The sequence below is a fragment of the Salvelinus namaycush genome, chromosome 38 (genome assembly GCF_016432855.1).
Source record: "Salvelinus namaycush isolate Seneca chromosome 38, SaNama_1.0, whole genome shotgun sequence".
NCBI classification, from domain to species: domain Eukaryota; kingdom Metazoa; phylum Chordata; class Actinopteri; order Salmoniformes; family Salmonidae; genus Salvelinus; species Salvelinus namaycush.
The window spans coordinates 5,062,659-5,090,000 of record NC_052344.1 but is presented as its reverse complement, the minus strand read 5'-3'; the positions used below and the strand labels follow the sequence as shown (position 1 = coordinate 5,090,000).

The 27,342-nt window shown below is 45.1% G+C and overlaps 5 protein-coding genes across 7 annotated transcripts in view; 4 read left to right on the top strand and 1 right to left on the bottom strand.

Annotated features, from left to right (window-relative positions):
* Positions 1-51, top strand: part of LOC120031794 (suppressor APC domain-containing protein 1-like) — a 4,054-nt gene extending 4,003 nt beyond the window's left edge. Inside the window, exon 4 of the mRNA XM_038977613.1 lies at positions 7-51. Coding sequence (XP_038833541.1) covers positions 7-51 — 45 coding nt within the window. The remainder of the gene's footprint in view (positions 1-6) is intronic.
* A 1,539-nt stretch (positions 52-1,590) lies between these two features.
* On the bottom strand, positions 1,591-2,133 carry LOC120031793 (achaete-scute homolog 4-like). Its single transcript, XM_038977612.1, has one exon. The coding sequence runs from the start codon at positions 2,131-2,133 to the stop codon at positions 1,591-1,593; it is 543 nt and encodes a 180-aa protein (XP_038833540.1).
* Positions 1,730-17,781, top strand: LOC120031977 (PR domain zinc finger protein 4-like). Of its 2 annotated transcripts, none has more exons than XM_038977869.1 (13): positions 1,730-1,995; positions 3,705-3,761; positions 3,882-3,997; positions 4,116-4,304; positions 4,453-5,187; positions 5,411-5,560; positions 11,006-11,124; positions 11,270-11,355; positions 11,457-12,019; positions 14,748-14,916; positions 15,182-16,448; positions 17,534-17,592; positions 17,734-17,781. In XM_038977869.1, the coding sequence occupies exons 3-11, from the start codon at positions 3,883-3,885 to the stop codon at positions 15,516-15,518; spliced, it is 2,463 nt and encodes an 820-aa protein (XP_038833797.1). In that variant the 5' UTR covers positions 1,730-1,995; positions 3,705-3,761; position 3,882; the 3' UTR covers positions 15,519-16,448; positions 17,534-17,592; positions 17,734-17,781. The 2 variants fall into 2 exon arrangements, with proteins under 2 accessions (XP_038833797.1, XP_038833795.1); XM_038977867.1 differs by lacking the exon at positions 1,730-1,995 and adding an exon at positions 2,962-2,995.
* Positions 16,798-22,053, top strand: LOC120031978 (transmembrane protein 209-like). The gene is made up of 14 exons (XM_038977870.1): positions 16,798-17,415; positions 17,534-17,592; positions 17,734-17,865; positions 18,018-18,244; positions 18,480-18,672; positions 18,926-19,101; positions 19,218-19,289; positions 19,395-19,491; positions 19,584-19,709; positions 19,916-20,013; positions 20,105-20,219; positions 20,306-20,403; positions 20,523-20,596; positions 20,965-22,053. The coding sequence occupies exons 1-14, from the start codon at positions 17,276-17,278 to the stop codon at positions 21,017-21,019; spliced, it is 1,662 nt and encodes a 553-aa protein (XP_038833798.1). The 5' UTR covers positions 16,798-17,275; the 3' UTR covers positions 21,020-22,053.
* A 964-nt stretch (positions 22,054-23,017) lies between these two features.
* LOC120031887 (putative adenosylhomocysteinase 3) overlaps positions 23,018-27,342 on the top strand; it is a 43,642-nt gene continuing 39,317 nt past the window's right edge. Inside the window, exon 1 of one of the 2 annotated variants that reach the window (XM_038977698.1) lies at positions 23,018-23,472. In XM_038977698.1, the coding sequence (XP_038833626.1) occupies positions 23,152-23,472 (321 nt within the window). In that variant the 5' untranslated portion in view covers positions 23,018-23,151. The remainder of the gene's footprint in view (positions 23,473-27,342) is intronic. The other variant, XM_038977697.1, reaches the window with a different exon arrangement.

Genomic DNA, 27,342 nt, shown 5'->3' with positions numbered 1-27,342 from the left:
CCACAGACTGCCACTGAACCATCAAGGCCCTGGGTACCAGCACTCTGCTAATTATCGGTTCTAATTCACACTGCAGAGCCAAACAACCTTTTATTGAGGATGTCACGCTTCTCTGACACTGACAATCTTTCTTCCTTGCCAGCATGGTTCATTGACTATCAACTCTGCTGGTCTCCCACTTAATCTATCCTGTACCTGTTGGGATTTATTTTCTTATTCTGTGGTTTTCCTAGAGATGTATTGATTTTAATCTATGGTTTTCCTCTTAAGGAGAATTAGGATATACGTGCACCTACTTCCCTGCAGGTCTGTGGAGGTGTGAAATGTAAACAGATAATGGATGGCTTTCTCTCAGGTGCTGAGGGTTTTTAATGTATTCCACAGACTATTAGGATGGAGAACTTCCTACACACCCTCAGATGGCACCCTCAGATGGTCACTAGCTTTGAAGTACTCAGGAAGTCTAATATACTTCACTGGGGGTCTAAATTAATCTATAACATCTCCAAGATGTTTTTATCTCCAAGATGTATTACAGTAAAACTGTAGTGTTGTGTTTGCATCAACTAAGTCCTGTGTATTTTCTTTTCTTGGCTGCCTGGCAATATCAGATAATGGATGTGTTTGTTTGTGACAACTGGATAATGGTGTCCGTTTCATTAACAAAACGATACTGAAAATACTGTACATCCTATTTTAATACTTGTTGTAATATGGTGTCCCAAAAGGGCACCATACAAAGAAAATAAGTGTCACCTTTCATCACTGCCAAAGATTATGCTAAAATGAATTAAAAAGTGTCAATCATCCACACATAATAAAGTGTGATAGATGTTAACCTATTAGTCAGAGTGTATGGTGTAAACAGACATGAGATACACACTTACAAAGGATACATCACTCCAGGCTCTCCTGTCCTCAAGGCATTGATGTTCAGGCCCACTCTCCCCTGGACTGAGTTCAAATGCTGAAAGGATGGCTGACTCAAATCCACTTGCTTTCAGTCCATCACATCAGTGTCAAATAGCTAAGGATTAAACATTCTTAATTCTCTCAACCAGAAAAGTTGTACTTTTTTGTTTTACTGGCACACTGAGACACTGACACAACGGAACGTGTCAAAAGGAATGTAGACCTACACAATTATATCACTAGTGACCTGTTTTCGACCTGGGAGTGTTGAGATGACACTGTATATGCGCAATGCATTGCAAACCACGTACTGTACCTATGTAAAAGATATTTGGGTTAAGGTCATTCTACGCCTCACACTGGTTTACAAAGGCAAACAACAATACCCTCATCCCCGGGGCTGGCCTGGGATGCACTATCTCCATGAGAGAAACATTGTGCAACTTTTAACCTGATTTAGCATCTGATAGCAGGCTTTACAGAGTCCACGGTGTTCGTTGTCAAAATGCACTGTCTTGTGGCTTTTTGTCAAAATCAAGTGATCCACATGTTCATTGAAATGAATGTTAGAGAGTACACAGCTCATGGATATAACTTTCAAGTCATTTTTTTTGGAACAAACCTCAACAAGGATGGAGTAAAGTGAAAGGAAATACAATTTATTCGTTTTACACAGTTCTAGAAACGCAACTCTCCACTGTCGCTGTTCTTTGACTCGCCGTCGCTGTAGCATTCTGTCATCTTTGGCACGGGAGCACGGCTGCGCATCTCTCCAGCTGACATTTCAACTATCCCACCACCACTGGACACGTTGACATCTAACAGACTCTGCAAGTGTTTAATGTAGTATATTGCAGCACGAAGTGTCTCCACTTTGCTGAGTCTTTTGTCCTCGAACTCTTGGGGAAGATGCTCCCGGAGCCGTGCGTAACCCTCGTTTACGCAGCGCACCCGCTGCCGTTCCCTTTCGTTCCTTTTTCGAATGAACGCTGGTTCGAATGAATAGTCATATACATCGATGTGCCTGTGGAATGGGAAATACGAGAGACTCCCTGTGAATCTCTGACCGTACACAGGATCCAGGTAGGTTGTTGTGTCCAGGGGAAAGGGCAGTCCACGCGTGTCCTTGTAATGCGCTATCTGGTGATCCATGGAGAGGCCGAGCGCTATAGGTCTGACATATGGCATGCGCTCAAATAATCCCTTCTTGTGGTCCGACATCTCTCTGCAAAGAAATAAAATAATTTAGGGTTGATTTATGCTGGTGATATAGGCTATTCATTATAACACAAAACTCTTAGGTTAGCCTATCATCATGGAAACTATGAAACTCATCCCACACATGTTTTTATTAGAAATTATAGGCTATTTCTAACTTTCGTGCATCTTAATTTTCCAAACACCCAAAAGCCTTCGAAATTACAGTGTCAAATACATGGCACAGGCTAGCACATTCCCATTAATTCCACAATTGAATTCATGACCCGAGTTTACCTCGTCACAGAGTCTTCACAATCATCTCTCCTCGTGCGTTATCTCCTTTCCCCGTTTATGTTTGTCTATTGAAGTATGCAGGTGAAATTGTAACCTGTTAGAGAACAAGTTGTCACATCCCCATTCCCTCTGTCTGTGACAATCTCTAGTTTTTGTTGGTTATCATGCCAGGTGGGTGTGATCTTAAACTGGGCGGGGAGGGAGAGAGAGATATGCAACCCTTTCTCTCGAGACAAAACTACAGTATGCTATGTATATGAGTAGACATGTATTACTGAAAAATAATTGGGGATTTACTTTTGACAGCAAAAGAATAGGGACAGTTTGGCAAATGGGAGATATAACTGTCAAACAAAAGCCAAGTCTAATTTGCATATCAAATAAGCATCTAAGTCATTTAATTTAAGTTACATTTACAAAGTTGTGGACCTGTGCAACCTGAAACCGTTTTTGTTAGGGTCCGTGATAAAATAAAAAACAGAGGCTTTGGCAAATGACCTTAGCTCAGATGTTCGTCCTGCAGCGCAGCTTCCTGCGCGCGCATGCTCAGTGTGTCACGCTGTCATGGACCCGGAGAGGAAGCCTTTTGGTATGTTAGCTTTTGTTTTCTTACAATTTTAACTTACTGTATGCTACATTTGTATATATTGCATGAATATACAACATCGCAGCATTGTCTTTGAATCGTCAACGTGAGCTATACGCTCAAATAGGGATCGTAACGTTTGTTAGATCAAATTGTTAGTTTCTCTTGATTCTCGTTAACGCTATTCTTAGCATGCTAGCTAGATATCCAGCTAACTACATTACCAATGGTATTCATGTGTAGCGAAAAAGTGCAATATGCAGGAATCGTTCCGCCTTTACCTAATAGTTGGCCTAATTTAAGTTTGTGACAAAACAAACAATGGATAGTGTAGAGAATTTTTTTCCCATGTAAATCGCTGTGAAATATATTTTAATTAAACCAGAAATATTGTACTTTCTGCTGTTTGACTTGCTTTCAATGAGTGACAGATCTATAAGTCACATTTCTATGTGAATTTGGTCTGGTCGCCCAAAAAGTTACATTTTGCAGCTACTGTATGTGAAATTGGTCAGGTCCCCCAAAAAGTTATTGCTTACTTGGTTGATAGGGTCTCAGTGCAGTGGCTCTGATTTGGGACTGTAACATGTTCTATGAAAGAGATCTCTTGTTATTAGCTAGCTAACTTATGCATTGTCATATTTTGCTACTTGTTTTAGTGAATGTGACATGAAGCAAATTGATGATTGATATCTGTGTCTATCCTCTCCAGCCGGCAGAATGCACACATTTCACACTATCTTGGATGAGCACACACTGCCGAAGTCAGGTATCCAACCACTGTGATAGACTTTCCACACACATTTTAATGTATTTTTTTTGTCAGCCACAAATGGGATATTACACAGCGTTTTCTAACACCATAGACTTTTTTTTGATTCCTCTCTAGAATGAATGACATGAACCTCAGCCCAGTTGGGATGGACCAGTTAAGTGTGCCCGCTGTGAGTGCCAGTCATCTGGGTCTACCCACCTCCCCAACACACAACCCCATCACTACACAGGGTAAAACACATTTACTTATCTGGTGAAACTATACTATCTTAATTTGTTTACATATTTATGGCAATTATAGTTGTTGATACAATGGCCGATACATTCGTTTTGTCCCCCTTTACTTCAGGCATGTCTGTGGCTATACCCAGCCTGGGGCCCTCTCTTGGGTCTCTGCCCTCTGCTCTGTCGCTCATGCTGCCAATGGGTCCTCTTGGTGACCGAGGGGTCATGTGTGGCCTTCCAGAGAGGAACTACTCATTACCTCCTCCCCCCTACCCACACCTGGAGAGTAGCTACTTCAGACACATACTGCCAGGTAGGGCTAAGCACTTCTCTTCACCACGGTCTGTCATCTCCATTGTATCTCTCATGGATATCTTAAGGATTCATGATATTACACCATGACATGTTAGCTGGTCTATATGTACATGGATTGGATATGATTTCTCTTTCTCTCTATCAAGGTATCCTGTCTTACCTGGCAGACCGGCCTCCCCCTCAGTACATTCACCCCAGCAGTCTGAACATGGACGGGACTCTCTCTGTGTCCAGCCAGAACCCCTCAGGGCTGGACCCTTACAGTGGCCCTGGTGGGCCTCTGGAACAGGGCCTGGTGTCCCTGGACTCCCGTCAGGTCAGTGGCCAGGGAGACCTCCACCAGGGTGGGGGCCACGAGGTGCAGCTGGACTCCACAGGGCTGAACATGGAGTCCCGGGTCAGCAGCCCCATGTCCCCAGACAGGATGGGAGAGGACCTGGCCAACATGGAGGGGGTGGTGGGGGCTGAGAACCAGCAGCAGCTGGGAGGGAGAGGCCAGAACCACGAGGGCCTGGGAAGAGTTGAGTCCTCTGGGGGCGTGATGCCTCTGCACGGGCCTGGCCTGGAGCTTCCTGTGGGGATGGAGCCAGAGCACCTAGGGGGTCGGGTGGGGAACTCAGGGGGAGGCGGTCTGGCGGAGTCTTTGCACAGCTCAGGGGAGCTGAACTCTGGGGTGGTGAGTGTGGTGCTCACCCAGTCCCAGCTGGAGCCTGTGTCCCTCCATGGTCATTCGGGCATGGGCCTAGAGCCGGTGAACGTGTCCCCCATCACGGCGGAGGTGTCCATGGGGCCAGAGAACAGCCTGTTGCTGGTCAACTCCACCCTGCAGCTGGAGGACTCCACCTCCAACAAGGAGAACATGGTCACTGCCTTCACCATCTGTGAGTAAGAGGGAAGAATGGCAGACATTTTTGTTTTGTGTTTACTTGTGCTGAGTTATTGCTGAGCACGATGGCTCATTTTTGGTCTGTAAGGAAAATTTGAGCTTGGTAATGTATAAAGCTATACTAGCTTACTGTTCTGTTCTTGTCATCCATTGGAAGTCTTTGAACTTCTGATCTGTATATCTTTCTTAATTTGTTGTTATATTGCGTCTGTGAACAGGGTGTACGCTGTGTGAGCGGTCGTATCCCTCCGACTGCCCAGAGCACGGCCCAGTCACCTTTATCCCTGACACGCCCATCCAGAGCAGAGCCCGTCTGTCTCTGCCTTGCCCGCTCTGCCTCCGCATCTCTGTAGCTGATGAGCCTTTAGGTATGGAAACCGCTGTGGAGATGCAAGTTCGCTTCCTGAGAACACCTTCCTGATATTGAGTGATTAGAACAGCCTCTATTCATCTGGGCATGGACTCTACAAGGTGTCAAGTGTTCCTCAGGGATGCTGGCCCTTGTTGACTCCAATGCTTCCCACAGTTGTTTCAAGTTGGCTGGATGTCCTTTGTGTGGTGGACCATTATTCAAACGTTAAACTGTTGAGCGTGAAAAACCCAGTAGCGTTGCGGTTGTAGACACAAACTGGTGCGCCTGGCACCTACTACCATACCCTGTTCAAAGGCAGACATCTTTTATATTGCCTATTCGCCCTCTGAATGGCACACATACACAATCCATGTCTCAATTGTCTCAAGGCTTAAACATCCTTCTTCAACCTGTCTCACCCTCTTCATCTACACTGGTTGAAGTGGATTTAACAAGTGGTGTCAATAAGGGATCATAGCTTTCACCTTGATTCAACTGGTCAGTCTATGTCATGGAAAGAGCAGGTGTTCTTAATGTTTTGTCTACTCAGTGTATATTGATTTGGACATTTCCATGTAAAAGAACCCATAAGCACCAACGTGAAGTTCATAGAAGCATTTAAAATTGGGTGTCAAATGAAAGCCAAGAGTCCATATTGTTTTTTTACGTTAATGCATATATACATTTTTCAACCATGTTCCCTCCTAAAATTGTTGATTAAGCAAAAGCTTTGATTTCTGGTCAAACAGATGGAAAATAGGTCTCAGAAAACCTCTACCAGGAAAAAGTCTTAATAGCTATTATAAAAAGATAAAAATACAATAATGTTGAAGACCCCTGCCAACTAATATCAACACTTATATTTAGTTTTGGAGACTTTTTCCTGCCTTCTGTAAGTTTAAAAAACATTTTGTGCCTTGAAATTACATTACCAAAAACCCGCCTCTTTTACAATATTTTCTAATTTCTCTCCCTAATGAGGAGGGATGATAATGAAAAAGGTAGACATATCAATTAGTTAGTGTTTTTACTGATATTTTGTTCAGGAATTATTAATTGATTAAAGCACAATTACCAAATCGGTAATTTCTGCAATTGAATTGGCTACAATGGGAAATCATGGTAGTCACAAACCACAGTTGGGTTCACAAGATTGGACAGTACAGTAAAGAAAAGTACAGTACAGTACAGGAAAGTATAGTACAGTGAACAGTAGAGCACACTAGATTTGAGTACACTAATGTACTGAACTATACTATACTTTACTGAACTCTGTATTGAACTCTACTGTACTGTGCTCTACTGTACTCCGAGCTCTACTGTAATGTACTCTACTCTGAGCTCTACTGTACTGTAATGTACTCTACTGTACTCCGAGCTCTACTGTGCTGTACTCTACTGTACTCCGAGCTCTACAGTGCTGTAATGTACTCCGAGCTCTACTGTGCTGTACTCTACTGTACTCTGAGCTCTACTGTGCTGTACTCTACTGTACTCTGAGCTCTACTGTGCTGTAATGTACTCTACTGTACTCTGAGCTCTACTGTGCTGTAATGTACTCTACTGTACTCTGAGCTCTACTGTGCTGTACTCTACTCTACTCCGAGCTCTACTGTGCTGTACTGTACTCTGGGCTCTACTGTGCTGTAATGTACTCTACTGCACTCCGAGCTCTACTGTGCTGTACTTTACTGTACTCCGAGCTCTACTGTGCTGTACTCTACTGTACTCCGAGCTCTACTGTGCTGTACTGTACTCTGAGCTCTACTGTGCTGTAATGTACTCTACTGTGCTGTACTCTGAGCTCTACTGTACTGTACTCTGAGCTCTACTGTGCTGTACTCTGAGCTCTACTGTGCTGTACTCCGAGCTCTACTGTGCTGTATTGTACTCTGAGCTCTACTGTGCTGTAATGTACTCTGAGCTCTACTGTGCTGTAATGTACTCTACTGTACTCCGAGCTCTACTGTGCTGTACTCTACTGTACTCCGAGCTCTACTGTGCTGTACTCTGAGCTCTACTGTGCTGTACTCCGTGCTGTACTGCACTCCGAGCTCTACTGTGCTGTACTCTACTGTACTCCGAGCTCTACTGTGCTGTAATGTACTCTACTGTACTCGGGGCTCTACTGTGCTGTAATGTACTCTGAGCTCTACTGTGCTGTAATGTACTCTACTGTACTCTGAGCTCTACTGTACTCTACTGTACTCCAAGCTCTACTGTGCTGCACTGTACTCTGAGCTCTACTGTGCTGTACTCTACTGTACTGGAATGTACTCTGAGCTTTACTGTGCTGTACTCTGAGCTCTACTGTGCTTTTAATGTACTCTACTGTGCTGTACTCTGAGCTCTACTGTACTGTACTCTGAGCTCTACTGTGCTGTAATGTACTCTACTGTGCTGTACTCTGAGCTCTACTGTGCTGTACTCTGAGCTCTACTGTGCTGTAATGTACTCTACTGTACTCTGAGCTCTGCTGTAATGTACTCTGAGCTCTGCTGTAATGTACTCTGAGCTCTGCTGTAATGTACTCTGAGCTCTACTGTACTGTACTCTGAGCTCTACTGTACTGTACTCTGAGCTCTACTGTACTGTACTCTGAGCTCTACTGTACTGTACTCTGAGCTCTACTGTACTGTACTCTGAGCTCTACTGTACTGTACTCTGAGCTCTACTGTGCTGTAATGTACTCTACTGTACTCTGAGCTCTACTGTGCTGTACTCTACTGTACTCCGAGCTCTACTGTGCTGTACTGTACTCTGGGCTCTACTGTGCTGTACTCTACTGTACTCCGAGCTCTACTGTGCTGTAATGTACTCTACTGTGCTGTACTCTGAGCTCTACTGTGCTGTACTCTGAGCTCTACTGTGCTGTACTCTGAGCTCTACTGTGCTGTACTCTGAGCTCTACTGTGCTGTACTCTGAGCTCTACTGTGCTGTAATGTACTCTACTGTACTCCGAGCTCTACTGTGCTGTAATGTACTCTACTGTGCTGTACTCTGAGCTCTACTGTGCTGTACTCTGAGCTCTACTGTGCTGTACTCTGAGCTCTACTGTGCTGTAATGTACTCTACTGTACTCTGAGCTCTACTCTACTGTACTCTGAGCTCTACTGTGCTGTACTCTGAGCTCTACTGTGCTGTACTCTGAGCTCTACTGTGCTGTACTCCGTGCTGTACTGCACTCCGAGCTCTACTGTGCTGTACTCTACTGTACTCCGAGCTCTGCTGTGCTGTACTCTACTGTACTCTGAGCTCTACTGTGCTGTAATGTACTCTACTGTACTCCGAGCTCTACTGTGCTGTACTGTACTCTGAGCTCTACTGTGCTGTAATGTACTCTGAGCTCTACTGTGCTCTAATGTACTCTACTGTACTCCAAGCTCTACTGTGCTCTACTGTACTCCAAGCTCTACTGTGCTGCACTGTACTCTGAGCTCTACTGTGCTGTACTCTACTGTACTCCGAGCTCTACTGTGCTGCACTGTACTCTGAGCTCTACTGTGCTGTACTCTGAGCTCTACTGTGCTGTACTCTACTGTACTGTAATGTACTCTACTGTACTCTGAGCTCTACTGTGCTGTACTCTGAGCTCTACTGTGCTGTAATGTACTGTGCTGTACTCTGAGCTCTACTGTGCTGTAATGTACTCTACTGTGCTGTACTCTGAGCTCTGCTGTACTGTACTCTGAGCTCTACTGTGCTGTACTCTGAGCTCTACTGTGCTGTAATGTACTCTACTGTGCTGTACTCTAAGCTCTACTGTGCTGTACTCTGAGCTCTACTGTGCTGTACTCTGAGCTCTACTGTGCTGTACTCTGAGCTCTACTGTGCTGTACTTCGAGCTCTACTGTTCTGTACTCTGAGCTCTACTGTGCTGTACTCCGTGCTGTACTGCACTCCGAGCTCTACTGTGCTGTACTTTACTGTACTCTGAGCTCTGCTGTGCTGTACTCTACTGTACTCTGAGCTCTACTGTGCTGTAATGTACTCTACTGTACTCCGAGCTCTACTGTGCTGTACTGTACTCTGGCTCTACTGTGCTGTAATGTACTCTGAGCTCTAATGTATTCTACTGTACTCTGAGCTCTACTGTACTCTACTGTACTTCAAGCTCTACTGTGCTGCACTGTACTCTGAGCTCTACTGTGCTGTACTCTACTGTACTCCGAGCTCTACTGTGCTGCACTGTACTCTGAGCTCTACTGTGCTGTACTCTGAGCTCTACTGTGCTGTACTCTACTGTACTGTAATGTACTCTACTGTGCTGTACTCTACTGTACTCCGAGCTCTACTGTGCTGCACTGTACTCTGAGCTCTACTGTGCTGTACTCTGAGCTCTACTGTGCTGTACTCTGAGCTCTACTGTGCTGTAATGTACTCTACTGTGCTGTACTCTGAGCTCTACTGTACTGTACTCTGAGCTCTACTGTGCTGTACTCTGAGCTCTACTGTGCTGTAATGTACTCTACTGTGCTGTACTCTGAGCTCTACTGTGCTGTACTCTGAGCTCTACTGTGCTGTACTCTGAGCTCTACTGTGCTGTAATGTACTCTACTGTGCTGTACTCTGAGCTCTACTGTACTGTACTCTGAGCTCTACTGTGCTGTACTCTGAGCTCTACTGTGCTGTAATGTACTGTGCTGTACTCTGAGCTCTACTGTGCTGTACTCTGAGCTCTACTGTGCTGTACTCTGAGCTCTACTGTGCTGTAATGTACTCTACTGTACTCCGAGCTCTACTGTGCTGTAATGTACTCTACTGTGCTGTACTCTGAGCTCTACTGTGCTGTAATGTACTGTGCTGTACTCTGAGCTCTACTGTGCTGTACTCTGAGCTCTACTGTGCTGTACTCTGAGCTCTACTGTGCTGTACTCTGAGCTCTACTGTGCTGTAATGTACTGTGCTGTACTCCGAGCTCTACTGTGCTGTAATGTACTCTACTGTGCTGTAATGTACTCTACTGTACTCCGAGCTCTACTGAGCTGTACTCTGAGCTCTACTGTGCTGTACTCTGAGCTCTACTGTGCTGTACTCTGAGCTCTACTGTGCTGTAATGTACTCTACTGTACTCCGAGCTCTACTGTGCTGTAATGTACTCTACTGTGCTGTACTCTGAGCTCTACTGTACTGTACTCTGAGCTCTACTGTGCTGTACTCTGAGCTCTACTGTGCTGTAATGTACTCTACTGTACTCCGAGCTCTACTGTGCTGTAATGTACTCTACTGTACTCCGAGCTCTACTGTGCTGTAATGTACTCTACTGTGCTGTACTCTGAGCTCTACTGTGCTGTAATGTACTCTACTGTGTTTGCCATACATTTTAAGTGAAACATCTGAGTCTCAGCGTTACTCTATTCCGTTACTGTGGAATTGCCCATCTATGAGATCTGTCCACTCAAAAACAACTTATAGCTTGTTTGCCCGTCATTAATATCTCTATATGTGTGTGTCTCTAAGGAGTGTTTGCCCGGGACATCATACCTCCTAGGACCTGCTTTGGGCCCATGGTGGGTCAGCACTGTAGCAACGTAGACCTGCAAGACTGGCCAGACAAGGACACCCCTCAGATATGGAAGGTCAGTGGCTTACACTGTCCACATCTCCTCATTTAGATTTCAGATGACCTTGTAATGAATTGCATGTGAGTCAATGAAATGCTATGTCAGTTATGTGGATGAAGGGAGGCACCATTCTGACCAGTAGATGGCGGTGTTGTTTCAGATGTTCCACAACAACGTGCTGGAGTTCTGTATTGTGACCACAGATGAGAATGAATGCAACTGGATGATGTTTGTCCGCAAGGCAAGGTAATTATCACTTAGTGAAGCAATCTCATGCATTCGGCTCAATGTTATTATCTTTGATCCAAAATGGCTTCCACTCAGATATGTGGTGTCTCTGTGAGCAGGACCAGAGAGGAGCAGAACCTGGTGGCCTACCCCGACAACGGGAAGCTGTTCTTCTGCACGTCCACTGAGATCCTCCCAGACCAGGAGCTGCTCTTCTACTACACCAGGGACTACTGCAGGCAGATGGGGGTCCCTCAGGTCCCAGAGGGCCAGGTGTGCCAGTGCGGCAAAGAGTGCCATTCCTTCGCCGAGCTCAAGTCCCACCTGAGCAGCCACAACAACCACGGCCATTCCCACAGCCCCAGCCAGGACCACCACCAGGACCACCACCAGGAGGGCAAGCTGCCCAGCGGTACCTCCATCTCCTCCTCATCCCCCTGGGCCTGCCACTCCCACAACAGCAGCCTCTCTAATAACACTAACAACTCTGGCTCCAACACGCACAGACACTCGCTTGAGAGGAAGTACAAGTGCAGTATGTGCTCACGGGCGTTCACCACGTCCACTAAGCTCAACGTGCACTTCATGGGACACGTGGGGATGAAGCCGCACAAGTGTGAATACTGCAGCAAGGCCTTCAGTGATCCGAGCAACCTGAGGATGCACCTCAAGATACACACAGGTAGGGTGGCGTGGCCTATAGGTAGGGGATGGGTGGCGTGGCCTACAGGTAGGGGATGGGTGGCGTGGCCTACAGGTAGGGGATGGGTGGCGTGGCCTACAGGCAGGGGGTGGGTGGCGTGGCCTACAGGCAGGGGGTGGGTGGCGTGGCCTACAGGCAGGGGGTGGGTGGCGTGGCCTACAGGTAGGGGGTGGGTGGCGTGGCCTACAGGTAGGGGGTGGGTGGCGTGGCCTACAGGTAGGGGGTGGGTGGCGTGGCCTACAGGCAGGGGGTGGGTGGCGTGGCCTACAGGCAGGGGGTGGGTGGCGTGGCCTACAGGCAGGGGGTGGGTGGCGTGGCCTACAGGCAGGGGGTGGGTGGCGTGGCCTACAGGCAGGGGGTGGGTGGCGTGGCCTACAGGCAGGGGGTGGGTGGCGTGGCCTACAGGCAGGGGATGGGTGGCGTGGCCTACAGGTAGGGGATGGGTGGCGTGGCCTACAGGTAGGGGATGGGTGGCGTGGCCTACAGGTAGGGGATGGGTGGCGTGGCCTACAGGTAGGGGATGGGTGGCGTGGCCTACAGGTAGGGGATGGGTGGCGTGGCCTACAGGCAGGGGATGGGTGGCGTGGCCTACAGGCAAGGGGTGGGTGGCGTGGCCTACAGGCAGGGGATGGGTGGCGTGGCCTACAGGCAAGGGGTGGGTGGCGTGGCCTACAGGCAAGGGGTGGGTGGCGTGGCCTACAGGCAAGGGGTGGGTGGCGTGGCCTACAGGCAAGGGGTGGGTGGCGTGGCCTACAGGTAGGGGATGGGTGGCGTGGCCTGCAGGTAGGGGATGGGTGGCGTGGCCTGCAGGTAGGGGATGGGTGGCGTGGCCTACACTCACACGTGCACACATACACACATACACATTGACATGGGACCTCGCAACATAGCAGCTTAGCATTTTCTGTGTCAGTGTTAGGGGTGTTTTTAGATTAGTTAAGATATTATTGAAGTCGTTTTAAAACACATGATGGTTCTATTGTATACAGTACCAGTCAAAAGTTTGGACACACCTACTCATTCAAGGGTTTTTCTTTATTTGAACTATTTTCTACATTGTAGAATAATAGTGAAGACATCAAAACTATGAAATAACACACATGGAATCATGTAGTAACCAAAGAAGTGTTAAACAAATCAAAATGTATTTTTTATTCTTCAAAGTAGCCACCCTTTGTCTTGATGACAGCTTTGCGCACTCTTGGCATTCTCTCAACCAGCTTCATCCGGAATGCTTTTCCAACAGTCTTGAAGGAGTTCCCACATATGCTGAGCACTTGTTGGCTGCTTTTCCTTCACTCTGCGGTCCAACTCATCCCAAACCATCTCAATTGGGTTGAGGTCGGGTGATTGTAGAGGCCAGGTCATCTGATGCAGCTCTCGTTCACTGTCCTTGGTTAAATAGCCCTTACACAGCCTGGAGGTGTGTTGGGTAATTGTCCTTTTGAAAAACGATAGTGATAGTCCCACTAGGCGCAAACCAGATGGGATGGCGTATCACTACAGAATGTTGTGGTAGTCATGCTGGTTAAGTGTGCCTTGAATTCTAAATAAATCACAGTGTCACCAGCAAAGCACCTCCTCCTTCATGCTTCACGGTGGGAACCACACATGCAGAGATCATCCGTTCACCTACTCTGCGTCTCACAAAGACACGGCGGTTGGAACCAAAAATCTCAAATTTGGGCTCATCAGACCAAAGGACAGATTTTGACCAGTCTAATGTCCATTGCTCGTGTTTCTTGGCCCAAGCAGGTCTCTTCTTCTTATTGGTGTCCTTTAGTAGTGGTTACTTTGCAGCAATTCGACCATGAAAGCCTGATTCACTCAGTCTCCTCTGAACAGTTGTTGAGATGTGTCTGTTACTTGAACTCTGTGAAGCATTTATTTGGGCTCCAATCTGAGGCTGGTAACTCTAATGAACTTATCCTCTGCAGGAGAGGTAACTGGGTCTTCCATTCCTGTGGCGGTCCTCATGAAAGCCAGTTTCAACATAGCGCTTGATGGTTTTTGCGACTGCACTTGAAGAAACTTTTTGAAATTTTCCTCATTGACTGACCTTCGTGTCTTAAAGTAATGAGGGACTGTCGTTTCTCTTCTCTTACTTATTTGAGCTGTTCTTGCCATAATATGGACTTGGTCTTTTACCAAATAAGGCTATCTTCTGTATACCACCCGTACCTTGTCACAACACAACTGATTGGCTCAAACGCATGAAGAAGGAAAGAAATTTCACAAATTAACTTTTAACAAGCCACACCTGTTAATTGAAATTCAATTCCAGGTGACTACCTCATGAATCTGGTTGAGAGAATGCCAAGAGTGTGCAAAGCTGTCATCAAGGCAAAGAGTCTTGAGAATGAGAATGTCAGCAAATTAATATTTTTTTATGAATGAAATGTTTTAAAAATGCACATTTTCTAATAAATGTTTGTTTTTTGATATTTGAAGAATCTCAAATATAAAATATATTTCGATTTGTAGAACACTTTTTTTGGTTACTACACGATTCCATATGTGTTATTTCATAGTTTCGATGTCATCACTATTATTCTACAATGTAGAAAATAGTAAAAAAATAAAGAAAAACCCTTGAATGAGTAGGTGTGTCCAAACTTGACTGGTACTGTATAAGGTGATTGATTATATGGTCTACATATGCTTCTCGTATTGGTTTTACTCAGTCTAACCTCAGGTGCTCCCACAGGTCAGAAGAACTACAGGTGTAATGTGTGTGAGAAGTCGTTCACTCAGAAGGCCCACATGGCGTCTCATATGGTGATTCACACGGGGGCCAAGAACTTCAAGTGTGACCTGTGTGACAGGATGTTCATCAGGAAGCAGGACCTCAAGCAGCACATGTTCACACATACACAGTAAGTCAACTAAATCAAGCTATTGACACGAGTAGTACGGGAAAAGTATTGGTTCTAGTCAATAGCCTGTAACCAGGGTCCAAAGTTTCTGCTCGGGTCACATGGCCAGGGAAAACTCCTGGACAAAAGACATATTGGTAAACACAATTTATAACGTGTCTGGATTTCCATCAGTTTCTTTTCCTCTGTTTTTATCACCATTTCCCCTTCTATCCCTCTGCACTCTTTTCTCCACCCCTCTCCCATCATCATTCCCAACGCACAGAGAGCGTCAGATCCACTGCCCCAAGTGTGACAAACATTTCTTGAGGACCAACCACCTGAAGAAGCACATGAACTCCCACGAGGGCCGCCGGGACTACGTCTGTGAGAAGTGTGAGAAGGGCTTCCTCACCAAATACCACCTCACCAGACACCTCAAGATCTGCAAAGGCCCCAAAACTGACCGAGGGGCCCAGGAAGAGGAGGAAGAGGATGATGATGAAGAGGATGATGATGAAGAGGAAGGAGAGGAAGTAGAGAGACTGATAGATCCAGATAGCAGAGAGGACTGTGGGTTAGAGGGATATGATTCTGAGAAACCGTTGTCCCCACACAATTGACTGTGACTTCACTGTGCCATTACTAGATATGCTAATTTATTTACTTATTTTTAACTGTTAGTTTGTTTTGCCAAAATCTCATTTGTTGTGTCAGGTTAAGGTTTATTTTCAAATATCAGTTTAACATTGGGCACAATCAAACCAGGATAATCCAGATTTTGATGTAGAGGTACTGTATGTGCTTAGGCTTCATGTTATATTTCTTCAGGTACATTTTCCTTGCCTAACGGCTCATCCTGAATTGTATTCCGCTGCTCTATCATCGCTCCATGCATCAGTATGAAACTGCCATCCTAGAAGTCGTTTGTGCCGACATCAAAATGACGTGATTCATGTGGGCTGGCTTTGGCCCAACTCATCGGTTACTGGGACCAATCAGAATGTGTTTGCGGTCTTAAAGAGTCGGGGAGGAAAACAAATTCAGACTCATAGAGAAGAAACGTTAGTTGGTGTGCCATTTGGCCGGAGCATGTGGCTGGGTAGCCAGGCTATAATTATCCTAGAAAAAGTTATGTTTTAACTCAAAAGCCATGGCCTTTAACACACAATAGTTATTTTTTTAACAGTGGTCATCTCTTTATGGAATAGATACTGAGTTTGAGTCTCTCTGGATGCTGACGGCTAGCTAGATGCTGGCTCTGCTGCTGGTTGAATGTTGAAGAGGTATTGTGATGTGTCGGCCACTTTTTGTATGTATGTACAAATATATGAATGATGTAAGACGTCTGAATTCCTTATTGATTGTGATAATGTAACAAAAAATGACATTCCACATCTCATCTGTAACAAGGTATTTATTACCCAATCCACATCTCAGCAGCATGTTTTGAAAAGGGGCGGGTGTACAGAACGGAAGTAGTTAGACTGCTCTAGGACATTACACTTCCGGTTGAAATACAAAATTTGTGCAGCGCCGTTGGAGCTAACGGGGTATGTATGAAATGTACTTACATTTAGTATTTACTCTATTCAATTACACTTATTGGTGGTATGAATGACTAAGTAAAAGCAAGTTAAACGAGTTGGTAAAACAAACGTCATACTTTACCAGTGATTCAGTGTTTATATTAGCTAACTAACTGTTGACGTTCGCATGCTATGCTAGCCAGCCAACTGATTGCCAGAAGATACTGACCCTACCGTTATGCTTGTTTACACTGAGCTGCACTGGGGTCGGAAAGCATTAATGGTTACATGGTTACATTAAGACACATTGGAGCCGGCGTGAGATATTGGTCCGAAAACGTACCTCGATGAAGGGATGGGATATGCCAGTGACACTACTCCAAATTTTACTATTATCCACAATGATACATTGAGAAGATTGAACCACTGCTAGTTTTGCCAGCTAGCAGTATCTATCGATAGAAGCCATTTTGGAATTGTAGTGTCAGTCAATTAGCTCCTTTTGTTGTTCAACATGTGCCATTCCATAATGGCTACTGCTAACTAGCCTGAGGACGAAAATAGTATTTCAATCTTCTCAATGGAGCAGTGTGGATAAAGGTCAAATTTGGTGAACAGTGGCATATCCTATTCCTGCGTTGAGGTAAGTTTTCCGACCCATACCTTGTGCCGGCGCCACGGTGTCTTAATGAAACTAACCGTGATTGCGTGCCGACCCCATTGCCGCTCAGTGCAAGAAAGTGTAAAGGTAGGGTCGGAATGTTGAGTGTCAGACACACTGGATTATTTAGAAACTAGCTAACCGTTCTGTCTGAATTAAGCAGCCGACAGTGTGATAACGTTATGTGGACATGACTCCGATGAAACAGGAGGGCATGTCTACTCTCATCGACAGGACAATGAGGATGAGGAGGGAGGAGCAGGCGCGCCAAGTGGTCCTCGCCTGGGCAGTCCTCAATGTGTCGCTAGCTGGCATGATCTACACAGAGATGTAGGTTGTGTTTCCTTGTCAACGACTGACTCGCAGGATTAGTAGTCAGTTGCAGATGCCTAACTAGAAGCAAGTGGTGCCAATGCCTCTCACAGTAGTATGTACATTGTCCTCTCAGGTCAGGGAAACTGCTGAGCCTGTACTTCAGCATCTCTTACTGGCCTATCTGGTACATAGGTGAGTGCTCTGGTTGCTGTGGAGAGAAGTTAAACATTGTTTTGGAAGGGAATGCCCAGGTGTGGCACTGATGCACACTGGTTACAGATGAGCCGTAACCTGTCAAATTCACATTATCTCCTTCCTTTTCCTTTCCCACAGAGCTGGCCTTCGCCTCAGTCTTCAGCCTCAACGCCCTGTTTGACTTCTGGAAGTACTTCAAGTATACCATGGCCCCCTCTACCATCGCTGTTACCCCTGAACAGCACTGTCTTCTTGGCCTCAGAAACTCAGGTGAGTCATTGGCTGCAAAGTGGTTAAGGTGATGGTGTTGTACATGTTTTGATGTATTATCTATGAACCCCAAATGTCTATCCCTCTTGTACGTTTGTCTTTTTAAACTGCCCAAATCAATGAATACTATGTTGGTCTTCATCTCTACTCAGGTATCCAGGCGTCACCCCCGCTGAAGCAAGAAAAGCAGGAGGCTCAAGCCCCGGCTCAGTCGTCACCCCTCCAGGGTCAGAGTGTGCTCAGCTTCAGTCCCTCCAGGCCGGCCAGCACCAGCCCCAAGTTCTCCCCCAGCTGTGTTCCCGGATACAGCCCCCTTTTGAGCAGTCCGTCCACCCCGGGCAGCGTGGGACACTTCATCCCCTCCCTGGCCTTTGGAAAGGTCTGTCAGACTCAAAATGCTCTCTATTATCTAGCTATCAATCTGATGCATTTGTGTTGGGTGTCTGTCAATGAATCTACTGTAACCAAGGCAGTATCTAGCTACCATTTATCCTTTCAAGTTTCCTGTGTTGTGGCTATCACTTTTTGGTTTTCCTTGTCATGTCTGAAATCTACTGGCATGAAGCCAGGGAGATCATGCTTTCCCATTTGTAACAGCTTTCTGTTGATTTCAGTTGAACTTCAGCCCCCCCTCATCCTACCCCAGCAGCATTGGCCCAGTGGATGGCACCAGCCTGAGGGCACGCTACCGCACCTCTCCCTCCGTGTTCAACTCCCCCGGGGGCAAGGAGGACTACATGGAGTCCCTGAAGACCCTGGACAGGTTCCTCCGCACCGAGGAGGAGAAGAGCCACCGCAGTCAGTTAGGTATGAGTGTGACGATGTAGCTTAGGCCTGGCCTTATTACCATTTTCCCTATGCATTACTACTAGTGAAACTCTTCTGGATAAAAAAAAAAAAAAAATGACCATGGCTCGCTTGAAGAGCTGTCAATCCCAATGTGACTTTCTTGGTTAAATAAAGGATAACAAATAATAATGATCTCCAACTGAGCTTTTGTGTCTCAACTGTGAAGAGCATTATTGTAATATCCTGTATGCATCCTTTGACTGTTTCTCAGGGAGCCCAGAGTCGGTGTCGCCCTCCCACAGCCCGACGTTCTGGAACTATAGCCGCTCGGTGGGGGATTATGCCCAGAGCCTGAGGAAGTTCCAGTACCAGCCGGCCTGCCGCTCCCAGGCCCCCTCAGCCAGCAAGGACGAGACGGACCTGGGCTCCAAACAGGCTGCAGAGGAGGTTCGATGGATCAATCAATTCATCAATAAAATAACTATTCTTTATTATACCAAAGGGGAATTGGTTTTCCAATCATGAATACACATTCTCCTGTAGCTGTTCTTTTTGATCTGCAGGTTTGGGCCAGAATCACAACCAGTCGTCTCGTGGTGGACAGCATAGACAGCTGGACGGCCAAGCTCAGAAATGTAAGACGATATAACAAGCTTAGAAGTAACATTGAAGCTCTGGTAAAAATCTGAAATGTAGTTGGAAAAAGTGGTTGATACGCGTGTAGTTTCTCTTTCTTTCAGTGGATAAATGACACCATTCTAGTGCCACTTGTGAAGGAGATGGACTCAGTAAATGGCCAGCTTAGGAGAATGGGCTGCTCTGAGCTCCAGATTGGAGGTATTTACTGTCCATATGCAATGGGGCAAAATGGGAAATGTAGTTTACGCCGACCCAATTATACTTACCCAGTCTGTCGCCCTATTCAACAGAAGCCAGTATAGCCAGTCTAAAACAGGCTGCTGTTTTGAAGGCCTCAGTTATCCCCACCATGCCTGCTATTGTGCAGTACCTGGACATCACCCCTAACCAAGAGTATCTAGTGGAGAGGATCAAAGGTAGGCCTATGAGAGGTTACGTTTTGACTCCTTGCTTATTGACTGTGCTATATTCCTGTCATATACTATACGTGTCCACAACTGAGGGTTCAATTAGAGCCAAAGCAGCTAAGATTCTAGAGAGATTTGAGTCAAAGGTCGTAAGACTTGATGAAAGCGGAGATTGACATACCATTATTGACAATGTGTTTGTTTCCCCTCGTCAGAGCTGGCCCATAGTGGCTGCATGAGTTCTTTCCGCTGGAACAGGGGCGGGGATCTCAAAGCCAGGAAGTGGGACACAGACCTCCCTTCAGACTGCGCTGTGAGTCTCATCCATCACCCCTAGTCTAGACCACAAAAAGTAGTCATCTACTACATGATTGAATTTCAAATACGTGTTTTCTGTCTATTAGATCCTCATACATGTGCTGTGCACATACCTGGACTCCCGACTCCCGCCTCACCCCAAGTACCCCGACGGAAAGACCTTCACCTCGCAGCACTTCACCCAGACGCCAGACAAACCTGGTAAGGCCGAGCAGCACGACACACACAGAATGGACATCATTCTTCTCCTATTCTTTACTGACACCCTGTTCTTGTTTCTTAAGTAGACGTGACGAATGAAAACCTCTTCTGCGTTCACCAAAGTAGCACCAATCCCCCGCACTACCAACTTATCTACCAGGGCCATGTCTACAGCCTGCCCAAGGTAAGAACCAATCTCTGCCTCTTTTGTCCCTATGGCCTTTTTGGACATGCCTTGGTGAGTGAGATGTCAAAAACCACATGTGCTCCATTCATTTGAGTCCCCTCTGATTGTGCTCCCAGGGAAGGAACAACTTGTTCCACACTGTTCTCATGTTCCTCTTCGTCATCAAAACCAAGGAGTCTGGGATGCTGGGGTGAGTACTCCCAACTATTCCACTGTATAACTAACATGGGGCGGCAGGTAGCCTCGTGGTTAGAGCGTTGGGCCAGTGACCGAAAGGTTGCTAGATCGAATCCCCGAGCTGACAAGGTAAGAATCTGTCGTTCTGCCCCTGAACAAGGCAGTCATTGTAAATAAGAATTTGTTCTTAACTGACTTGCCTATTTAAATAAAAATCTGTATTTAAACTTCCCAGTCCAGGGTGCCATCACTGACTCCAGATGGGCACTGTGATAAAAATGTGCTGCTATGCCACTTTAGTAAAGTAAACTTGTCAATACCACATTGGCAATCAATCTCTATGTAATTGCACATAAGTTGTACCTGTCTGTCTTTTTACAGGAGAGTAAATCTGGGCCTTTCAGGTGTGAACATCCTGTGGATATTTGGGGACTGATGCAATCTCTCTCTTGAGCATTTCACAGCAGTATCAGAGGAGGTTAGAGGGCAGATACTTCCTCAAATATTTTGTCACCTCAAGGTTTGTTTGTGAAACAATACATCATAGCTTCTGATAACACAAATATTCTGTAGATGTTAGTTACCATAACTGTCCTCAGATCCAGGTTCATAAGGAAGCACTTATGAGTAACATTTTGTTGTACATTTGTTGAGTCATTTTTCTTAGAAACAGCAGACCACATTTTCTCTGTTTTATTTCATTTGAAAGTAGCTATTGTCATTTGTGACATTTTTAAATCAAATTATTACAAAGACCATGACATTTAGTTTGATATTATGTTGCATCAAAAACAACAGTACTGTATTTTAACCCGAGACATCCACAATTTACTCGATTTATTTGAAATATTCTGTGAATGTATCAGGATAGTGTCCTTGTAAATAGTATGCCATTGGGTTGAACCCTCCTGGCTTGAATGGATGTCAGTGAGTTTTTCTTTTTGTATGAATTGTTTGAGAGAGCTTGAATATTGCAGCTAGGGTGCTTGAGTTCTTCCTTTTTGTTGAATGACAGGGTTTGGAGTGGTAGAAAGTTACCTGCATACAAATGCATGGCTTTGTTTACTAGGGCTGCAGTTACTTGCATTGGCATGCATATTATATCTATTCTAACAAGACGTTTGTTCCACGGTTCAAATGCTTGATAGATACAAAGCCATGCATATGGTATGCCTTTTAGAATTTCTATATTATGGAAGGTTCCAAGTAAATTGCTGTTATTTTTATTACCAAAGTCTTTACTTGGAGAATTATGATGTATACTGGTCAAAGAGGTGTCTTTTATGATAGGTTGTGTGAATGTCATTCATTTTGATTTTTTTTTAAAAGATGGTAACGGGCTTCATGGACTTCATGGGGCAACTCCAATGTACTCCAACCCCCCTCATTCAATCAAATTTGAATTGTTTGTAGTGATGTGGTTTTCAATTGAGACATGGAAATAAACATCATTGATTGAATTCATCTGTCTATGGTTGAAAACATATTTATGTTTCCATATATTTTTATTAGAGTTACTCTTTAGTCCTTACTCTGTTATCAATGCAAATAGATTTAGGTGCAAGAGCTCTAAATTACATTACCAGAACCCACCCCATGGTGGCAGTATTTCTTTGTTCCCAGAACCCATTTTCTCTAGATTGACCTAATGAAGTGTCAAATCAAATTGTATTTGTCTCATGCGCCGAATACAACAGGTGTAGACCTTACCGTGAAACGCTTACTTACAGGCCCTTAACCAACAATGCATTTAATAAAATAGAGTTAAGAAAATATTCACGAAATAAACTAAAAGAATAAGTCACACAAATTAGCAATATGGCTATATACAGATGTGCAGAGGGGGTTGTCAAATGAAAGGATGTAAGCAACCATTTCCAAGTTTTCCACTAATGAAATATTAATGTTTTTCAGATGGCATTGTGCCATGCGATGCAGAACTGAAAGGCTTCAATTTACACACATTTGCATTGCGTTCATATCAGAATACAGCATCATTGTAAATAGTTAACATAAAGGTTAAATACATTAAAATAATATAAATCAGGATTTTTGTCACTGGTGCGTTTGCTTTGTATTCTTGCTTAGAGGACTACATGTGAGACAATTTCACATTTCTTTATGAATGATCATACTGTTTTTTTCAGATATAGTCAATGTGGTTTGGATACAAGACTTGAATCAAATATGAAATGTCCTCCCTCACATGAGTAACTGTTTTGTAGTACTGCACTGTATAGTCCTCATTAAATACAAACGTAATCTACCATAATGCATTTGAAAATGTAATACTTACTGGGAGATGTAGTTCTGGAGTGTTTTCTGTCAAATTATTTGGTAAGGCTCGGCTTAGTCATTTTATGTAGCTAGTCTATTTCCTTTTTTTATTTTGATAGTATCATTAATAGTGCTTGTCTGGCATTGATCATTTTAATATTTCCACTAAATGTTTATTGAGACTCTTGAAAACGACGAAGACCACAATGCCTTGCTTTTAATCAGTACTCCGCCGCTCACAATCCGTCGCCTTGTTATGTGTTGGGAAAAGGACTTCGCGAAATAGCAGCGATGTCAGTCCAGGTTTTGGCAGCGAAAATGGCCGAGGTCGAATTAAAAGACGTCCCCGGCAAAGAATTAACACCCGAATCGCCTCTGACACCAAAGGCAGATGACAAAGGGGTGGTTGAAAACGAACCAAAAGCTACTTCGGCTACTACCCCAACGATGGAGCCTATCGTAAAAACCGGGGACACGAGCCCTGGTTTTCTCACCCCGAACACTAAGATGCCGCAGGCGTCCGCGATGAAACGGACAGATCCCCAACAAAACGGTGGAGAAGCTTTCGTAAATCGCGACGGTACGGTGGCAGAGGCCCCAAGATTGAAAAAGGTGAGGGCGAACGTAAATGGGATGTTGGCATTTATTATGGTATTCTGCTCCAGGCAGATGCAAGGTTTTTGTTTTGTTTGCAATGCTAACTAGCTAGCCAGCAAGCTAGAAATATGGCATTGTGTGACGATGGCTGTAGCTTAAGCTAGCAATAAAAAGCACTTTTGCTGTTACCTGAGTAGTCTTGGTCGCTAGTCAGACAATTCGTTTTTATAAAATCTTGTCAGCAAGTAACGGCAACGTTAGTTATATCATATTTTTAAGGATATTGTGTTTATGGGCGCAGACACTAGCATATTGCTGTCTAAACTTACCCACTAACGTCAGCTATCATTTAACGTTAACGATGCGCTGTCGTGGCGCTGTGAGATGCCAATGTTGGGACAACTACGTGTAGCTAAACTAGCAATGAAGCTGTGAACAAAGTAGCTGGTCCTGATTGAAGTTTAATGGCATCTGCATTCTAACGTTAAATGAAGGTTTTGTTAAAGCGTTTCAAGACTCGCGCCGATATCACAATTTTGTCCTGACAACGTAATAATGTGATGTCCACACATGTTCATCAAAATGTTGGTTTTGTAACCTTATTGTAGCTAATGGACATTTGGCACACATTTACGACCATGACAATACAACTAAAATAGCATTAGTCAAATCGTGGTCATGGTAGTCAAATACATTCAACCAAGACTGTTGTAAGAAGTGATTTAAATGCTGTTGTGAGATCTGAATTTGCATGGGGTTCTCAGCTGTAGAGCACAGCAGTGGTGTGTCTGATCAGGAAAGAAGCAGCTTTGAAGGGTAGCTAGGCTACATCACTTTATCAATGACTATTTTTGCCACTGCTCCAGTTTAACCTCACCACAACAGTAGCAGACTCCTGACTGGTCTGTCACACCGTTGTCACCCATTTCTTGTCTTGTTCAGCCTGGCAATAGATCACATAGACTACCTAAGGGAGTTTCCATCATTCAGGCTTACTCTGCTAGGCTCTCATGTGGCTATACCTCACCAGAAGATTTAGGCCTGTGTGTGTTCCCTGTCTCAACACCTCTTCCTCAGGACGGGGTTGGCAAAGCTCTCAGCTCACGAGTCAATTAATCTTATCTCGTCAGCGTCATGGAAAGTTCTGATCTGAAGAGAATAATGGGATCAAGGTTCAAGGAAAAGTGAAACTTCTCTGATAAGTAGTTACTTGAAAAGACTGGTGTCGACTAGGCCTAAGAAGTCTGATGATAAATGGTTGTTTAGGATTTATGGCCCGTGCTCACTGTCATAAAGCTATTAATCAAAGGTGTTCAAATCCATGTTGTGTATGGTGGTTCATTTGCGGGCGGCAATTAAAGGATGTGCTCTCTTCAGGATATAAAGTAGGGTCATACCTGGGTATACAACATTACAGCATATGCATACTTTTTTTGTGTCCAAGTTTGTGCATGCAAGTTTCTCCCTAAAACATAGATTGGTTTCTAGCAATGATGTAATTCCTTGTCCCCAAATAGGCAACAGATCTGACAAAACACCCTCCCACTATTCTGCCAGTTACTATGAACACAGGACTGGAAAATAGCGGTCACACAGCGAGCGAGAGAGGGCGTGAAAGTGGACTGGCTTATGACAGATGGTCCATCAGCTCTCTGTGTCCGATAAGAACAGCAGGACCAGGAACCCTATGAGCAGCAGGGAGAGGAGGCTGCTGCTGCATGGCATCTGGCTCGTTGTGGTGACTTGTCCTTAAAGGGACCACCAGCAATACCTTTTATGTGAAGATTTAGTGCTATCCGCCATGGCACAGATTCCGTATTCTGTTTTATACATGAACTGAGCTACTTAGACTGCATTTTGAACATCACAATCATTTTCTGAAGGGGAAAACATATTTATACCGGCCAATAAACTTGTTTTGTGTCCTCTCGCGTCACAATCATCTAAGTCGCCATGCATTGGAACAGGAACGTGCATGCAAAGTTTTAGGCCTATTTATAGGCTGAATGCATGTGTGTGCTGTGCATTGTGTATATAGGCTGCGTCGGTTGAATCCCTCAGTGCAGAAAGGGCAGTGAGATGGAGAGCAGCAGTAGAGCTGATGGTATGTGGCGTGGACGGCTGGTTGTAATCCATGTCTTACCATGTCACCACATGGGGGATTAAGCGGCTTGCCTCCCACTCTAGGTGGGCAGATGTTAGCCTTCCCGACGGACTCTGCCATCCTATCATGATGTTTCTGGAAGGAGCCCCTGCCAGGAAGAACGGATTAGCAGCGGTAGGTTTCTAGTTTCGGCGCCAGGTTTCGGTGTGGCTAAGACTGCTGCTGATGAATGTACCCATCCTCGTCGCCACACACACATAAGCACTACCCAGTTACAGATGCTGATGACTGCCACGGGTGGGTGCTGACGACTGCCACGGTTACATGGACAATCTCCCTGGTCATCCGCTGCCCTACTCTCTGACCCAAGGAAAAGGTCCCCCAGCATAATAAGATGGTTTCATTTAAATGGAGGTCCTAGCAGGAGTCACTAGCTTACTGTGGGCTGGGCAAGACCTATAGGTTAAATGGCTTGCAGCCAGATCTGTATAGAAAATGGTTCTGTTCTAGTTCCTAAAGAAAACTCATTGCAAAGCGTCCTAGTTTATGGGCAGTTGGTGCCTTGAATTGTGTTGGAACACCGGTAACAAGGAAAATCTAATGTCTTGGAGACATGTACTGATTTTTTTTTGGCTGAGGAACCTGATTACCTGAGGTTCAGTATTGATCTAGGTCAAGCCCTTTGACCCTTTGAAGCTGTAACATCCAAAGGGGCATGACCCTTACTCCGGGAGAGTTGGAGTGGAGAGGATTCTCTCTAGCCCTGTGGATTACGACCTGTAGCCTACTACATCTTGCTCTTCCAAAGTGTAGGAGAAGGAAACATAATACTGTCTCTACCTAGCTATTCAAATAAATAACCGGGGAAGTGCGTTTTCCCTGCTCTTGTTGCTCGTCTATCCTCTGCTGTCAGGAAGATGAGTTTTGGGCATGGCTGCCGTGACATGGCCCCGACAGTGCTGGTCATTGGCAGCCGCACCGGGGATCCTTCCTCATCTGAGACAGGCTCTATGACACCAGCGTCGCTTCCATCAGATTAACAGCCTGAGTGCCTGGTCCCTACGAGAAGAGCCCAACCTGCTCCAATGATATAGCTAGTGATTCAGGAGGAACAACCAGAATGAGGATTATCACAATGCCCTTGAAAGGGCAGCAACCGACAGGGTAAACACTCCTGTGTCATAAAAATGCAGATATCTTGGCAGATGCTTTATTATGCTTACATAAAAGGTTAGCAGGTTCCAGTACTTCAATTACTTTTTTGACTTTGCCCAGTTATTTGACCACTATTCCCAAATGTAGCCTACAATAAGCAGGACTCTGGATCTATATACCATTTGTACTGTAGCCTATTTTAGCTGTAATATGGGAAGGTCTGGCTCTTGTTTTTCTCCTTGCTCAAGGACTAGGAGATCCATTGATCTGTGTTCAATCAGCCACTGTGTTCTACTCTGGGTCCATGAAGATTTCATTCCCTAGCGTGACGCTGCTGAGATTATCACCTGAGAGCTGGGGCCTGTGATGGGGAGAATGTAGCACCACAGAGTTCCTAAACCGAGGCGCAACATCGCGAGACTTCTGGGAACGCTCGCGAAGCAAGAAGTCAATGAGAGAAGTGTAAAATTCTTCCTTTTTAGTAGTTCAATTTCTCAATCTAAAGGCACGACCTGGACTCAAGCCAAGGAGTTGAGCATGTTATTACTCCAACCTCGTTAAAGTGACACTGACATTTACATTTTCGTCAAAAACAACTTCAAATTTGATTTGTCACGTGCTTTGTA

Bases quoted from the DNA above. Each gene is read 5' to 3' on its own strand.
- LOC120031793 (XM_038977612.1), bottom strand. From the start codon at position 2,133: ATGTCGGACCACAAGAAGGGATTATTTGAGCGCATGCCATATGTCAGA.
- LOC120031977 (XM_038977869.1), top strand. From the start codon at position 3,883: ATGAATGACATGAACCTCAGCCCAGTTGGGATGGACCAGTTAAGTGTG. The intron at 4,305-4,452 runs GTAGGGCTAAGC...CTCTCTATCAAG, and splicing joins CTTCAGACACATACTGCCAG to GTATCCTGTCTTACCTGGCA. The intron at 12,020-14,747 runs GTAGGGTGGCGT...GTGCTCCCACAG, and splicing joins GCACCTCAAGATACACACAG to GTCAGAAGAACTACAGGTGT.
- LOC120031978 (XM_038977870.1), top strand. From the start codon at position 17,276: ATGACTCCGATGAAACAGGAGGGCATGTCTACTCTCATCGACAGGACA. The intron at 17,416-17,533 runs GTAGGTTGTGTT...TTGTCCTCTCAG, and splicing joins GGCATGATCTACACAGAGAT to GTCAGGGAAACTGCTGAGCC. The intron at 19,290-19,394 runs GTAAGACGATAT...TCTTTCTTTCAG, and splicing joins GGACGGCCAAGCTCAGAAAT to TGGATAAATGACACCATTCT.